The 15,491-nt window shown below is 60.6% G+C and overlaps 1 protein-coding gene across 1 annotated transcript in view; it reads right to left on the bottom strand.

Moving 5' to 3' along the window:
* Positions 1-10,753, bottom strand: part of LOC139682278 (putative per-hexamer repeat protein 5) — a 17,066-nt gene extending 6,313 nt beyond the window's left edge. The window contains exon 1 of the mRNA XM_071576459.1: positions 10,077-10,753. Within this exon, the coding sequence (XP_071432560.1) occupies positions 10,077-10,753 (677 nt within the window). The remainder of the gene's footprint in view (positions 1-10,076) is intronic.
* Positions 10,754-15,491: the final 4,738 nt, after the last annotated feature.

Below are 15,491 nucleotides of genomic sequence, written 5' to 3'. Positions count from 1 at the left end.
AACAGCTTTGCCAAATGCATTTCCCCTGCCAGGGGAAAACCAGGAAAGCTCTGGGAAGTTTAGGACGTGGAGATGTTACACTGATGTAAAAGATTCATTCAACCATAAGGATTTGCTTCTCCAGCTTCAGAGTGGTGGATGGGCCAGGAATTCATCTCAAGGTGGGTTTGGGCCATGTGGTGTTCTTGGCTCTCTACACAGGGGGTTCCTCCTGCTGGTTTAACTCAACATGTCATGGGATCTGTGCTGGGAAATGTTGCAGCCCCACAGGAGGCCTCCCAAAAGGGGATGTGGATGTTACTGAGAGATGATGACCATGATGACTGTACAGGACTGCAATGCTGAGTTAATCAGGTACTGCAAACTGGGAAGGAAAGAGCTGCCCCAGATCCCAAGGGAATGAGAGCAGCATCCAGGAAAACGAGCCAGGAGACCACATGGGAGGGAAATGCAGCAGGGCTGGGTTAACCAGAGCCCGACAGCCACCAGACAGAGGGAGCAGCCCCTGGAGCCTGGAACTCCAGATGGCAATAATTAAGCTCAGGATAAAATCTGGAGAGCCAAGAGCTCTCCCGTGGAGGAGGCAGGTTTGGCCCCAGTGCCCTCCCCAGGGATGAGGCTCCAGGCAGCAGAGCTCCTGTGCCAGAGCCCAGGGGATGCCCATGTGGGAATGGGATTTGTCAGCTGTCCATGAGCTCTGGGATCTCAGTGAGAGGGAAGGATGGCAATAAATATTGTCCCAGACTCATTGTTTCCAAGGCAGGGAGGAAAAGGGATGTTGGCTGTGAGGGGATATTTAATGTGGACATGAAGAATGACAGAGAGAACAGGTTTTGCTTCACATGAGGAATTCTCAGCCTGGAGATGATGATCCCTCCTGGCAGTGCTGCTGGGTGGGATGCAATTCCAGCACCCATCCCAGTGGGAGATGCTGGCACCCCTGCCTGCCCCTGGCAGCAGAACCTCTCCAACCAAGGGCAGGCACCTTTGTCCCTGAATCACCAGGTTCCAGGTGGGCCAGGTCAGATCCTGATGGGCACCTTTGGAGGGATGGTGTCCCAGCTGGTTGTGAAGCAGTGCAGGGATTCCAGCAAAGATGCTCAGAGCATCATCGAGGTCTCCTACTGGTTTTCCCCCATTTTTCCCCCTGGTTCTCCTCAGACCTTCCCAAAGCTTTGAGGAATCATTCCAGCACTGTTTCCAAGTGGAGATTGTACTGGTGTCTTCCCAAAGTTCTGCCCCAGCCTGAGCACCTCCAGTGCATCCAAACCTGCAGGGTTTGGCCCTCCTGTGTCCTTCAGTTCCCAACAAACCCCATGTCCCAAAGGGATCAACACGTGGGCTCCTCCTCCTCAGGTTAATGCACTTACACAGTAATTCCCATGACCCTCTAAGCCCATGTCGTGTCCTGCCTTGAGCTTTGACCTTCCTCCCTGCTGTGGCTCCTGCACACTCATCCTCACAGCCCCACCAGCTTTCCCTTCTCTCCATCATTCCTGCTACTGCTTGGATTGCCTCATCCATCAGTTTGGGGCACACTGAGGTGTCTCTTCCTCCCCTCCATCATCCTCAAGTCCTTCTTCTCCCTCTTCCTGCTCCCTCCCTGGTCTCCATCACTGCCCTGCAGATGTGCAGGACCATCTCTAGGCTCAGTCCCACCCCAGTCATGAATTATTCCACCTAAATATCTCCCTGGATTCCAGGAATGCTTTCAATGATCACCCTTCACTTGTCTTTATTCACTCTCTTTCCTTTTGCACACTTTGGGGCTGATTGTCCAGAGCATCTGTGACTGCCCCACCCCTGGGAGTGTCCAAGGCCGGGTTGGACAGGGCTTGGAGCACCCTGGGCTGGTCGGAAGTGTCCCTGCCCTTGGAATGAGATGACCTTTAAAGTCCCTTCCAACCCAGCCCAGTCTGGGATTCCATGACTTCATTTTTTTTAGGATTTTTTCTCCAGCTGTAGGATTTAAAAAATTCTTTTCCACACTAAAACCTGAGCTGTGTCCCAGCTGTGTCCTGGCCTAGATGGAGCATAAACCCTTCCCTTCACTGGCTCATCCAGGATCCTGGCACATAAATTCCTGTTCAAGGGCAGGAGTGAGAAGGAAGGACTCCAAAATGGGCCACTGATAATCTTCCTTCCCTGTAATTCCTGGAAGCCAACAGGGAGATGTGCACAAGAGGTGGGTTTTGCTGCTGACATCAATAGGATGGAGCCTCTGGGAGAAGCAAAGGGTGTTGCTGCTCCATCAGACAGGAGGAGGATGGCAGAGCACAGCTGTGCTTAACACTCCCACAAAAACCAGGAAAAATCCTCCAATCCAACCTGAGTCTCTCCAGACAGGATTTCAGGCTATTTGTGTCCCTTTTGTTTATAATGCTGGAAACACAAACCAGGGCAAGTCCTGCTCTGGGGTGGGAGTGAATCCACCTCACTGACATCCCAACCCAGAGTGTTCCTCCAGGACAAACCCAAACGCTTCCAACCCAGATCCGGCTCCCCCCAGTCCACGAGGTGCTCACCACCATGTCCCACATCAGGGTTTGGCTTCCCCAAAGCATGGGGAGCACAGAGAAAATCCCCTTTTCATCCTGCAGGCCTGGATTGGGTAGGAAAAAGCTCTCTGGAGGACTCAGCAGTTTAATCCCAGCACAGCCCTGCTGACCTCAGCACCTCCTCCGAGTCCACACAGGGATAAAAGGGAGGATGTTTTCCCGTGGGAGCAGCACAAGGGGCATCCTGGAAAGATGCTGAAAGCACCAGGGAAACATGAATGAGTGATTCCCTCTGGAGCATCCAGATTTCATCCCTGGACAAGCCTGAGTGCTTCTAATTAAAGAGCAAAGCACCAACAGCTCAGCAGGCAGAGGCACGAGGACGTGGGCTGGCAGTGCCAGGCTCCATCCTGCATCGCAAATCCCCAAATATCCAGCGTGGGAGAGGGGATGGACAACCTGGATGACCTCAGTCGTGCTGGCCCCGTCACTCAGAGAGGGAATGGCCACATCCCTGTGCTCTTCTCCGCCCTCCTGGGGCTCCCAGCCCAGCACCCATCCCTGCTTCCCACATCTCCTGCTCTCCCCTGGGCTCCCAGAGCTCCCCTGGGAATGTTTCCATCACTTTGGGCTAAAAACAAGCACTTGTAGCTTTTATCACCACATGGAGAGGGGTTCCTGTTCCCCGGGGGTGGGAGGTGGGAGGTCCCTGTGCAGGGGGCAGGCAGGGCTCAGGGAATGGGGCAGGCAGGGCTCAGGGAATGGGGCTGGGGGCAGGCAGGGCTCTGGGAATGGGGCAGGCAGGGCTCTGGGAATGGGGCAGGGGGCAGGCAGGGCTCTGGGAATGGCGCAGGCAGGGCTCTGGGAATGGGGCTGGCAGGGCTCTGGGAATGGGGCAGGGGGCAGGCAGGGCTCTGGGAATGGGACAGGGGCAGGCAGGGCTCAGGGAATGGGACAGGGGCAGGCAGGGCTCAGGGAATGGGGCTGGCAGGGCTCTGGGAATGGGGCAGGGGGCAGGCAGGGCTCTGGGAATGGGACAGGGGCAGGCAGGGCTCAGGGAATGGGGCTGGCAGGGCTCAGGGAATGGGGCTGGCAGGGCTCTGGGAATGGGGCAGGGCAGGGCTCTGGGAATGGGGCTGGGGGCAGGCAGGGCTCTGGGAATGGGGCAGGCAGGGCTCTGGGAATGGGGCAGGGGCAGGCAGGGCTCTGGGAATGGCGCAGGCAGGGCTCAGGGAATGGGGCAGGGGCAGGCAGGGCTCTGGGAATGGGGCAGGCAGGGCTCTGGGAATGGGGCAGGGGGCAGGCAGGGCTCTGGGAATGGGGCTGGCAGGGCTCTGGGAATGGGGCAGGCAGGGCTCTGGGAATGGGGCAGGGGGCAGGCAGGGCTCTGGGAATGGGGCAGGCAGGGCTCTGGGAATGGGGCAGGCAGGGCTCTGGGAATGGGGCAGGGGCAGGCAGGGCTTTGGGAATGGGGCAGGCAGGGATGGGGCTGCTTTTCAATGGAATATCCCTGAGAAAGGAGCCACCACCTCCTCCCAGGCTCTGCCAAACGGGCTGGGCAAAGCACAGGAGTGGGAGCAGCTCTGGCACAGCACGAAGGTGCCCTCCCTGTGGCACAGCCCTCCCTGTGGCACAGCCCTCCCTGTGGCACTGCCCTCCCTGCTCAGCAGCACCAGGGGAATGAAAAGCACCCAAAAATCACCAGCCATATTTCAGCTGTGGATGTTTTCTGTGGGAACATGGCAAATCCTGAGGGCTGGCAGCACTGGCAGCTCTGCTCTTCCCAGTGCCAGTGGGGAGGGGACAGCTCAGTGACCCAACTCAGCATGAGCAGTGGGAGAAACCTCTGCCCACATCTGTTTGGGTGGGGATGGAGCTTGTTCCTGAGAGAGTAGAACTGATCCCACCATGAGCAGCCAAACCACGGGCTGGTGGTTCCCTGCCCAGAATTCCCAGATGGGAGATGCTGTCCTGCATCCCAGGGAGGGATGGAGACATCCCAGGGAGGGATGGAGATATCCCAGGGAGAGATGGAAACATCCCAGGGAGGGATGGAGACTTCCCAGGGAGGGATGGAGACTTCCCAGGGAGGGATGGAGATATCCCAGGGAGGGATGGAGACTTCCCAGGGAGGGATGGAGATATCTCAGGGAGAGATGGAAACATCCCAGGGAGGGATGGAGACTTCCCAAGGAGGGATGGAGATATCCCAGGGAGGGATGGAGACTCCCCAGGGAAGGATGCTGAGAGAAGTCCCAGCACATCCCAGACAGGGAAGGAGGATTCTCACCAAAGGATGCAGGAACTGATCCTACGACATCCCAGGGAGGAATGGAGGCTTCCTAAGGAAGGGATCCCACCACATCCCAGGGAAGGATGAGGGGAGGGATCCCACCACTCTTCAGGGAGGGATGAAGGCTTTCCAGGGAAGGGTGCAGGGAGGGATTCTAGCCCATCCCAGAGAAGGATATAGCGAGGGATGTAGGGAGGAATCTCAGTGAATACCAGGAAGGTATAGAAGCTTAACCAGGAGAAATCCCACCACATTCCAGGGAAGAATACAGGAGGGATCCCACCACATCCCAGGGAAGAATACAGGCAGGGATCCCACCATATCCCAGGGAAGAATACAGGAGAAATCCCACCACATCCCAGGGAAGAATACAGGAGAAATCCCACCACATCCCAGGGAAGAATACAGGAGGGATCCCACCACATCCCAGGGAAGAATATGGGAGAAATCCCACCACATCCCAGGGAAGAATACAGGAGAAATCCCACAATATCCCAGTGAAAAATACAGGCAGGGATCCCACCACACCCCAGGGAGAGGTGGAGGTTTTCCAGGGAAGAGTGCAAGGAGGGATCCCACCACATCCCAGGGAGGGATGGAAGCTGCTCCAGCCATTCCCAGGCCAGCCAGGTGTTTGCCAGCCTGTGGGCTGTGACCTCTTGCAGGGCTGGTGAGCACCCCCATCTCCAACTTCATCGGTTAATTACCTTTAATTAACTGATTAAAGGTAAATTGGTGTGGTGGGAGGAGAACAGGAATCTGCCCTGGGGAGTTTGGGGATCCCCCCCAGGGGTCTGTGTGACCCCTTTCCCCACACTCCTCAGTCCCACCCACTGCACTTGGATCATTTTTAACTCCAAGGTGGGAAATTCAAGAGCCCCTTTGACATGAGGGTGATGGACCCACAGCCCCTTGGAGAGGGGCCTGGCCCTGGGATAAACCAGCCCTGCTCCCAGAGGGAGAAAGGGAAAGAGGGGCTCCCACGGGGAGGGAGGTGATCTGCAGGGAGGTAATTAGGCTAATTGAGCCCTGGGTAATGGAGTTCCCACCGTAACCTCCACTTAACTGCTCCAACACACCACAAACTGTAATTTTGCATAATAAACATGTCACCCACATCTCCACCCCTTTCATTCTTCAGCAGTTCCAGCCTCCCTCCTCCCCAAATGGCTTTCCAGCCACTGCTCCAGCCTGACCATCCCTGGTGGGAGCTGAGGCTGATCTGAGGCTCTGGGGGCAGGGACGGGGACATGCTCGAGCCTCTTGGCTGGGGGTGACGAGCATGGGGGTGGCACAGGGATTCGTGCCAGGGGAAACCCAAGGAGCTGAGAGGATTCTGTGGGCTGAGGGGGGGCATAAGGGACCACCTGGGTGCCACCAAGCAACCCCTGGGCTGGCACTCCTGTGGGCTGGGTGATGGAGGCATCAGGCCTGGCTGGATGGCCCCAGGCTCAGCCTGTGCACCACAGGAGCCTCATCTCCCAGCACAAGGTCCCTCTTCTCCATCTGCCACTGGGGACACCTGGAGAGGACTGTGATTCTGGAAAGGACCATGATCCAGCCAGGAATAGCTGTGAGGGCAGCAGGGTGCCCTGAGGAAGCAGCACTGAGCACTGGAGGAGCCTCCCAGCTCTGCCAAAGCAGCAGGATGTGTGCAGGCTCCCAGATAATGAATTAATTTGGGGGAGCAGAGCCAGCTGATGGCTTGCCAGGCCACATGGTGCAGCTGGTACCTCTGGCTCCCTGGGGAGCCCCGGGCATGTGCCTCCCCCGGGCCCCTGGATGCCAGCAGATTGTCTCCTTCCCACTGCAACTCATCCAAGGAGGGAGGTGGAAAACTTCCAGGATACCTTGCTCTGCAGGCAGCATCCCCTGGAGATGCTGGCCTTGCATGGAGGCAGCCCAGATGTTTTCCTCCATCCCTGCACAGATGCTGGGAGCACCATCAGTGGTGGCTGTCACAGCACTGTCCCCATCACCCAGTGACACCCACCCAGCCCTCAGGGAGCTGGCAGGGAAGGCACCAAAGCCAGGGAAGGAAGGAATCCATGCAGGCACCCTGGGAGCAGAGGAACAGCTTGAAATGGCCAGCCCTGATGGAGCAGAGATGGATCCAACATCTGAGCCAGGTGCCAGAACTGCCTGCCCGAGGAGCCAAGGTCAGAGCAGGGCTGTGCTCTCCAGCCTGGCCCTGGTGCCATGCCCACACCTGGAGCACCCCAGCCTATCTCTGGGGCTGTGCCCACCCCTGGAGCACCCCAGCCTGTCCTTGGTGCCATGCCCACCCCTGGAGCACCCCAGTCTGTCCCTGGTGCTGTGCCCACCTCTGGAGCACCCCAGTCTGTCTCTGGTGCTGTGCCCACCTCTGGAGCATCCCAGTCTGTCTCTGGTGCTGTGCCCGCCCCTGGAGCATCCCAGTCTGTCCCTGGTGCCATGCCCACCCCTGGAGCACCCCAGCCTGTCTCTGGTGCCATGCCCACCCCTGGAGCACCCCAGCCTGTCCCTGGTGCTGTGCCCACACCTGGAGCACCCCAGCCTGTCCCTCGTGCTGTGCCCACCCATGGAGCACCCCAGCCTGTCCATGGTGCCATGCCCACCCCTGGAGCACCCCAGTCTGTCTCTGGTGCTGTGCCCGCCCCTGGAGCACCCCAGTCTGTCCCTGGTGCTGTGCCCGCCCCTGGAGCACCCCAGCCTGTCCCTGGTGCTGTGCCCACCCCTGGAGCACCCCAGTCTGTCCCTGGGGCTGTGCCCACACCTGGAGCACCCCAGTCTGTCTCTGGTGCTGTGCCCACACCTGGAGCACCCCAGTCTGTCTCTGGTGCTGTGCCCACCCCTGGAGCACCCCAGTCTGTCTCTGGTGCTGTGCCCACACCTGGAGCACCCCAGCCTGTCTCTGGTGCTGTGCCCACACCTGGAGCACCCCAGCCTGTCCCTGGTGCTGTGCCCACCCCTGGAGCACCCCAGTCTGTCCCTGGTGCTGTGCCCACCCCTGGAGCACCCCAGTCTGTCTCTGGTGCTGTGCCCACACCTGGAGCACCCCAGCCTGTCTCTGGTGCTGTGCCCACACCTGGAGCACCCCAGCCTGTCCCTGGTGCTGTGCCCACCCCTGGAGCACCCCAGTCTGTCCCTGGTGCTGTGCCCACCCCTGGAGCACCCCAGCCTGTCCTTAGTGCCATGCCCACCCCTGGAGCACCCCAGCCTGTCCCTGGTGCTGGAGCACCCCAGCCTGTCCCTGGTGCTGTGCCCACCCCTGGAGCACCCCAGTCTGTCCATGGTGCCATGCCCGCCCCTGGAGCACCCCAGCCTGTCCCTCGTGCTGTGCCCACCCATGGAGCACCCCAGTCTGTCCCTGGTGCTGTGCCCACCCATGGAGCACCCAATCCTGTGAGGGAACACAGGGCCAGAGCTTCTCCAGCTGCCCTGGGAGATGAACCACAAGGTTCCCCCCAAAAGTGGATAGGACCAAACCCCCAAAACCTCCATGAGCACTCCCAGCTGCCTCCCACTCTGCCTCCCACATCCCAGTCTGGGGAGAAATGCTGGGACCCCCCAAACAGCTGTCACTGTTTCACCTCCAAAACCTCCTGTTTTCTGGGGGGAGATGGTACTGAGCAGATAAAGGGTGGAGACAGGAAGACAGTGGCAGGGCTGTGTCCATGCCAACCCCACCCTTGTTATGTCTCCTGCCCTGGCTGTGCCCTTGGGGACATCCCGGGAGGAGTCCAGGCAGCCCCCGTGACAGTGAGGGTTGAGGTGCCCCTTGATGGACACCCCAAGGGCACGGGCTGGAGCCTTCGGGGTGAGCACAGGACATCCTCCCTCTGCCACCTCCTCGGTGACACTGCCACGCAGCCAGGGGACAGGAGCCAGCTCCGGGGACCAAAGGGACCCGATCCAAGCATCTGCAGGGGCAACCTGCCAAACCGATGCCCTGAAGGCAGGGAGGAGGAGTTGTCCCCGGGGGAAGCCCTTTCCTGCCGCCAGGATGCCGCGCCGGGAGGAGGCACAAGTGTGTGCCCTGCACGGAGCCGTGCCCAGCCCCGCGCCGGCTCCTACTGCCCGGGCACCCCCCCGGCTCCCCGGGCCCGAAATCACCCGGGAAGCTCCAATTCGGGACCCGAAGGCTGGAGCTGGGGCCGAAGGGGGAAAGTGTCGTGGTAGCTGAGGTGAGGACAGGGCAGGGTGAAAGGTGGAGGGGCAATGGTGACCTCAGGACCTGCCAGGGAGGAGGGGGCAGCAGGTGGGTGCCAGGGTGGCACGGAGTGCCCACCCTGAGATAGATGAGCCCTGCGTTGTGTCTGATCACTGCTCCCCCAAATCCTCCCCCAGGGCCCTGCCCCCGGGGGGGTGGGCACAGATCCCCCAAACCCTGGAGAGACCCCCCCCCTGCCCTGCTCAGCCCCGCAGCTGCCACAAAGTTTCATCCCCCCAAAGCCCACCAGCTCCCCGAGGCCACCACCACCCCCTGCCCCTCCTGCCTCTCCACCTTCCCTTTGCACTGCAGGGGAGGTGTCCAGGGTGGGCACCCCTTTGCCAGGGTGGGCACCCCTTTGCCAGGGTGGGCACCCCTTTCCCAGGGCGGGCACCCCTTTGCTAGGGCAGGCACCCCTTTGCCAGGGTGGGCACCCCTTTGCCAGGGCAGGCACCCCTTTGCCAGGGTGGGCACTCCTTTCCCAGGGCGAGCACCCCTTTGCCAGGGTGGGCACCCCTTTGCCAGGGCAGGCACCCCTTTGCCAGGGTGGGCACCCCTTTGCCAGGGTGGGCACTCCTTTCCCAGGGTGGGCACCCCTTTGCCAGGGTGGGCACCCCTTTCCCAGGGTGGGCACCCCTTTCCCGGGGCAGGCACCCCTTTCCCGGGGCAGGCACCCCTTTGCCAGGGTGGGCACCCCTTTCCCGGGGCAGGCACCCCTTTGCCAGGGTGGGCACCTCTTTCCCAGGATGGGCACCCCTTTCCCAGGGTGGGCACCCCTTTCCCGGGGCAGGCACCCCTTTGCCAGGGTGGGCACCCCTTTGCCAGGGCAGGCACCCCTTTCCCAGGGCGGGCACCCCTTTGCCAGGGTGGGCACCTCTTTCCCAGGATGGGCACCCCTTTCCCAGGGTGGGCACCCCTTTCCCGGGGCAGGCACCCCTTTGCCAGGGTGGGCACCCCATTCCCGGCGCGGGCACCCAATCCCCACGGTGGGCACCTGTTCCCCTCCCCTCCCGAGCGCAGGGCACCCTGGCGCCGTAGCCCAAGGCCTCGGTGCCTCCACGGCACCTGCACCCACCGGCCGCCAGCTGCTCACCTGGTGCCAAGGGCGATGCCGGCGCGGATGTTGATGTTGGTACCGAGGATGGTGCCGGTGCCGCTGCCGCTGCCGGTGCCTGTGTTGGTGTCGGTGCTGATGTTGGTGCCGGGGTTGGTGCTGGTGCTGATGCCAGTGCCGGGGTTGGTGGGGATGCCCGTGTCGACGCTGATGCCGGTGGTGGTATCGATGTCGATCCTGCTGCCGGTGCCGGTGTTGATGCCGATTCTGATGTCAGTGCCGGTGCTGGTGCCGATGCCGGTGGCGGTTCCGCTCTCGGTGCCGGTAGCGATGCCGGTGGTGATTCTGATAACGGTGGCGGTTCCGCTCCCGGTGCCGGTAGCGATGCCGGTGCCGGGTCCAGCCGGGCTGCCCGGGGAAGGAAGGAAGGAAGGAAGGATGCTCCGCGCTCGGCAGGAGCAGCGGGGAAGCCTCCGGCTCCAGGCGGCCCTGGGGCACCCGGGCCGAGCCGCCGCCGCCTCCTCCCGCCCAGCGCCGCCGCTCCCGCCCGGCCCGGCCCCGCTCGGCGCGGGGGGGACCCTCCGCCGGCCCCGCCCGCCGCCCCCCGCGCTCCCCCCGCCGCCGGGGCCGCCCCCATCGCCTCCCCCCCCACTTCGGGCTGCTGTGTCCCCGCGTCCCCCCGCGCAGGGACGTGGGGAGGGGGATGTGGCACCCATGTCCCCGCCAGACTCCGTGTCACTCTGCCTTGCGCTGCCCCGGGGGGACCCCCAGCCCGGGCGGGGGTTCACAGCCTGGCGTGGCCACCAGCCCCGCTCGGGGAGAAAGGCAACCCCCGCAATTTCTCCCGAATTCGGGTCCCCGGCTGCAGCTCCGGGGAAAGACCCCCCCCCTCCCACCCTACGGGGAGTGGGTGAGGGGGCTCCGCTCGCCCACCGGGACCGCTTGGCCCCAGCGCACACAGCTCCCTGAGCAGCCAAAATCTATTGCCAGGCTCCAAATCTTCGGGAAAAAAAACAAACACAACATTAAAAATCTGTGGCTACACCCCTGTGGTGTGTGGTGGATGAGGGGAGGGGAGTGGGGGGCTGGGAGACCCTGAATCCAGCTGGTAAATCCAGTGGATCATGTCCCAGCCCCACGCTGTGCCCAGCACAAGGACTGTCCCTGCTGGAAGGACATGGGCACAGAGAAGGTGCCACCAGCTGCTCCTGGCCTGGCTCTGGTGTCACCCTTGCAGGGGGACATGGCCAATGCTGAGGATGTGAGATGGGGGTCTTCACCCCCACCCCTGAGGTGGCTCAGGGCAGAGAGGTGGGGGAGACAGCCGTGACCAGAGTGGGAATCAGAATCAACTGGAATGTCCACACAGGAGCAACAATCACCCCCCTTCCCCTCGAGGGTTCCACCAGCATTCCCACAACCAGGAAAAAAGGGTGGGTTTGCTGAGAGGCTTCAAAACAACCCTCCTGGCCCTGAAGGTGGATGTCCCCAGAGTGGGGTGAGCCTTTGGGAGAGATGCCCTGCCAGGATGATGGGGTCCCTGCCCCAGCCCTGCCCTGGGATGCTTTCCCAGCAGCAGCACATCCTCATTTGGGATCCCCCAGTTTGGGAACAGGCTGGGGGCATGTGCCCAAATTCCTGGCTATGGCCACCCTCCTGTCCTTGCTGAAGGGGAGGGCTGATGCCCTGAGCAAGGTGCCCATGCTGTCCCTTCCCCTCGTGGGCCATGGGGAGAGGTGGCAGCTCATGTGGGGCCCGAGGGCGCTGCTGCCCCTGGAAGGGCGATGCCACCCTGACCCCTGCACCGCCAGCAGGGCAGATCTGCCCGTGCCTCTGCACGGGCAGGGACAGGAGCCACCCAAACCACCTGGGCTCACCCCTCTGGTACCCCCGTGCCCCACCTGGGGGGCTGCACGCCCCGTGCCCGGCAGGCAGCGGGAGGGAGGCAGGGAGGGAGGGAGGGAGGGAGGGACACCGTGCCCGCTCACGCGTGTGACGGGCGGTGGCAGCTCCCGCGCGGCCGGCGGGGAGCGCAGCCTTCGCCAGCCACTATTTTTAGCTCCTCACGCTCCGCTTTCTCCTTGACTGTCTCCCCTCTCCAGAGCAGTCTCGGGCAGAGCAGCGGCGATGTTTATCCTGCCTGGCACCTGATCGGATGTGACACCGGCTGGCGCGGGCGCTGCCATCCCTCTGCGCCCGGGAGCCAGGGAGGAGATGTTGGCATAGGGAGGGAGAGGAGGGAGGCACATGGGCGTTTGGGGAGGGCCCTGGGAGCGCCCTGGGGTGGTTCTGCCTTTCTCCAGCTCTGGGTGGCTCCAAGGGATGCTCTGGGAGAACTGAGGGGGAGCTGCAGGCGTGTCCCCATTTCCTCCAAGGCTGAACGCTTCGCTCTGGCAGTGGGATCCTTTGGGAATGGCTGGGCAAGGAGTGCTGGGGAAGCTGAGGAGCTCAGGAGGGGTGTAAAGTCCCTCCATATCCCACCAGTGCAGGAGCTCAGGAGGGGTGTAAAGTCCCTCCATATCCCAGCAGTGCAGGAGCTCAGGAGTGAGTCCCTCCATATCCCAGCAGTGCAGGAGCTCAGGAGTGAGTCCCTCCATATCCCAGCAGTGCAGGAGCTCAGGAGTGAGTCCCTCCATATCCCAGCAGTGCAGGAGCTCAGGAGTGAGTCCCTCCATATCCCAGCAGTGCAGGAGCTCAGGAGTGAGTCCTTCCATATCCCAGCAGTGCATTGATGACATGAAATAACCTGCCTGAACCCACCTGCACCCTGATGGTGAGCACAAGGAGCCCAGACTCCCAGGCAAAGCTCACAGGTCTCCTGGATACAAGCCCCAGGGATGCAAAAACCTGCCAGCATGGCACCTGGGAAGGGAAAAATTACTCCCTTATCAGGCAGCTCCCAGTGGGAGTTGGTGCAGGGCAGTGCCACTGTGCCCAGTGCTGCACCAACGTGGGAGTAAAGGGTGCTCTGCTCCTCCTCTGCTCTTTCAGCTCCTGCTCGGTGGCTCTGCAGATGTTGGGATTCTCTTCCCAGAGTGCTCCCAGCAGGATGAGCAGCCCTGTTGATGGGATACCCAAACTAAACCCAAGCATCATGAGGGCTCCTGCTCCCTCCATTAGGGAGGTGAAGCCAGTGGGGATGGGCTCAGACTGCCCCCTGCTCTGCCACCTGCTCTGAATCCTATTTTCTTCCAAAAACCAGGATCCAGAAGAGGGAGGAAATGGAGTTGGGAGAGTCTGTTCTCCTGCTGTTGCCCAGCTGCTTTATCCCACTGGAGCAGGAGATCATTGGCACCCACAGATGGAGAGGGCTGGGGCAGCCCCAGGGGTGGAGGCAGCACCCCCTGCTCGGGGGGCAGCAGGGAAGGAGAGGGGCTGTTTTCCACCCTCCTGCCCAGCACTGCAGGCTCTGATCTGGGCTAAAAGTCACTGCTGAGGGAGGGCAGCCCTTTGCTGTTCCTCTTTTAGATGTGACTTTCCCATTTCCTGGTTCCCTGCTGGGTACGCAGGTGACGTGGAGGAAAGATTATTCCTGAGCTGAGGGGCTGCGTCAGTGCCTCTGTTAAGGTGCTATTTTGGGCCACGGGTCACAGGGTTTGGGCACCTGCAGGTTGATCCCTGGCTGGGGACTGAGACTTTCCATGAGCAGGAGCACGACACAGCCTCGAGGCCACCCCTGGAGGGACCAGCCCTGGAGAGGAGAGGGATGGATCTGCAGAAAACGTGCTCAACCCTTGGGAGAAACCCTCCTGCCCATGAGATCTCAGGGGCCAAAGGCACCGAGAGCACCTCATTGCCTGGAGGATTTAAAATGAGAGGAAAATGGCAATAAACACCTCCCAGGGAGGGGATTTGTCACCAGGCAGAGTGGAGTGTCACACTGAGATGAGAGTCTGGACATCTCTGAGAGTCTGGACATCTCTGTGCCACCTCAACAGGGGACACTGAGGTCACAGCAATGCCCTTCCCAGACATCCTGTTTGGAGTCAGCCACCTGGACCTGAGTGTGCTGCACTGCCCTTCCCAGGGCACATCGACTCTGCAGCACCATCTGCCCCAGGCAGGACGTGATGGAGCTTTGGGAGATCTTCCCCCCAGCACATCCTTCCATGGGGGGCAGCACACAAGCTGCTTTTCCTGGTTTTATTTCCTATTTCAGGTTCTCAGGGCAGCTGAAATACCTGCAATGAGTTGCACAGGTCTTTGCAACTCATCTGCAACCTCACCCTTCTCCAGCAAGATGGAAAATTTCAGCTGAAATAATGATTGTTGTTGCAGCAGAAGCTCCTTCCTGACCCAAAGGTGAGGTAGATCCCACAGCCAGATGCAGTCCCAGCCTGGGGCTCGTCCTGCTGCCAGTTCATCACAGGAGCTGTGGAAATGAGGTCCCCTTTGAATGACTCAGCTGCTCTCGGGGCCCAGCCACCAAAATATTCATCACCTGCCCCAGTGGAGCAGCAGAAAGTGTAAATTATTTCTGGGACAAACCAGCTACAGTTCTGGAAACCTCCTTGCCTGTGCATTGACTCTAATATTGGCTTAAAGCTGATGTTTTTTGGGCAGCAGCCTGGTTTGCACAGGCAGGAGGTGAGCACAGGCAAGGTCAGGACAGCTCAGGGCAACACAGGAGGCTTGGGAAGAGCTGGAATGTGGTGGGATTTGCCCAGTTCTTGCTTTAAGAGACCAGATTGGGGTGGTGAGGTGAGTTTTGGAGGAAAGGTGTGTTTGAGTTAACTGAGCATGAAGCAAGCAGCCCAAAAAGATGTGCTCATGGGCAAAAAGTAAAGCACTCAAATCCATTCTTCATGCTCCAGAAACTTCCAGATGCCTGGATGGGGGTGTGGGAGCCTCACAAACACCTCCCAGACTGGGGGAGCAGGTTATCCCTCCTGCCTGTCCCTGTCCCCTGCCACACAGGGGGACACCTGACCCAAAACTCAGCCATTTAACCAAACCCTCCAGATTTCAGGCCCTGTTTAACCAGCTCATGGCTCTGGTGGAAATACCCATTTTCGACAGGAAAGGCACAAACTGAGCTGCACCCATGGGCGAGTCCTGCCACCCCTTTGCAGCCCCTTTGTGGGACAGGGGTGAGCCCATGTGGTGCCTCTCTGGGTTGTGGGTTTGCTCCCTGCACCACAAAGCCCCTCAGTGCCCAGCTGAGTGCTGGGATGCTGCAAACAGCCCAAATCAGGCAAAAATCAGGCCCAAATCAGCCCCAAATCAGCCCCAATCAGGCCAAATCAGCCCCAAATCAGCCCCAAATCAGCCCCAATCAGCCCCAATCAGCCCAAATCAGCCCCAAATCAGCCCAAATCAGCCCCAAATCAGCCTCAATCAGCCCCAAATCAGCCCAAACCAGCCCTAAACCAGCCCCAAATTAGCCCCAATCAGCCCAAATCAGCCCCAAATCAGCCAAAATCAGGCCCAAATCAGGCCCAAATCGGCTTCAAA

This window comes from Pithys albifrons, chromosome 24 (genome assembly GCF_047495875.1).
Source record: "Pithys albifrons albifrons isolate INPA30051 chromosome 24, PitAlb_v1, whole genome shotgun sequence".
NCBI lineage: Eukaryota > Metazoa > Chordata > Aves > Passeriformes > Thamnophilidae > Pithys > Pithys albifrons.
This window is presented reverse-complemented; position numbering and strand designations above follow the sequence as displayed.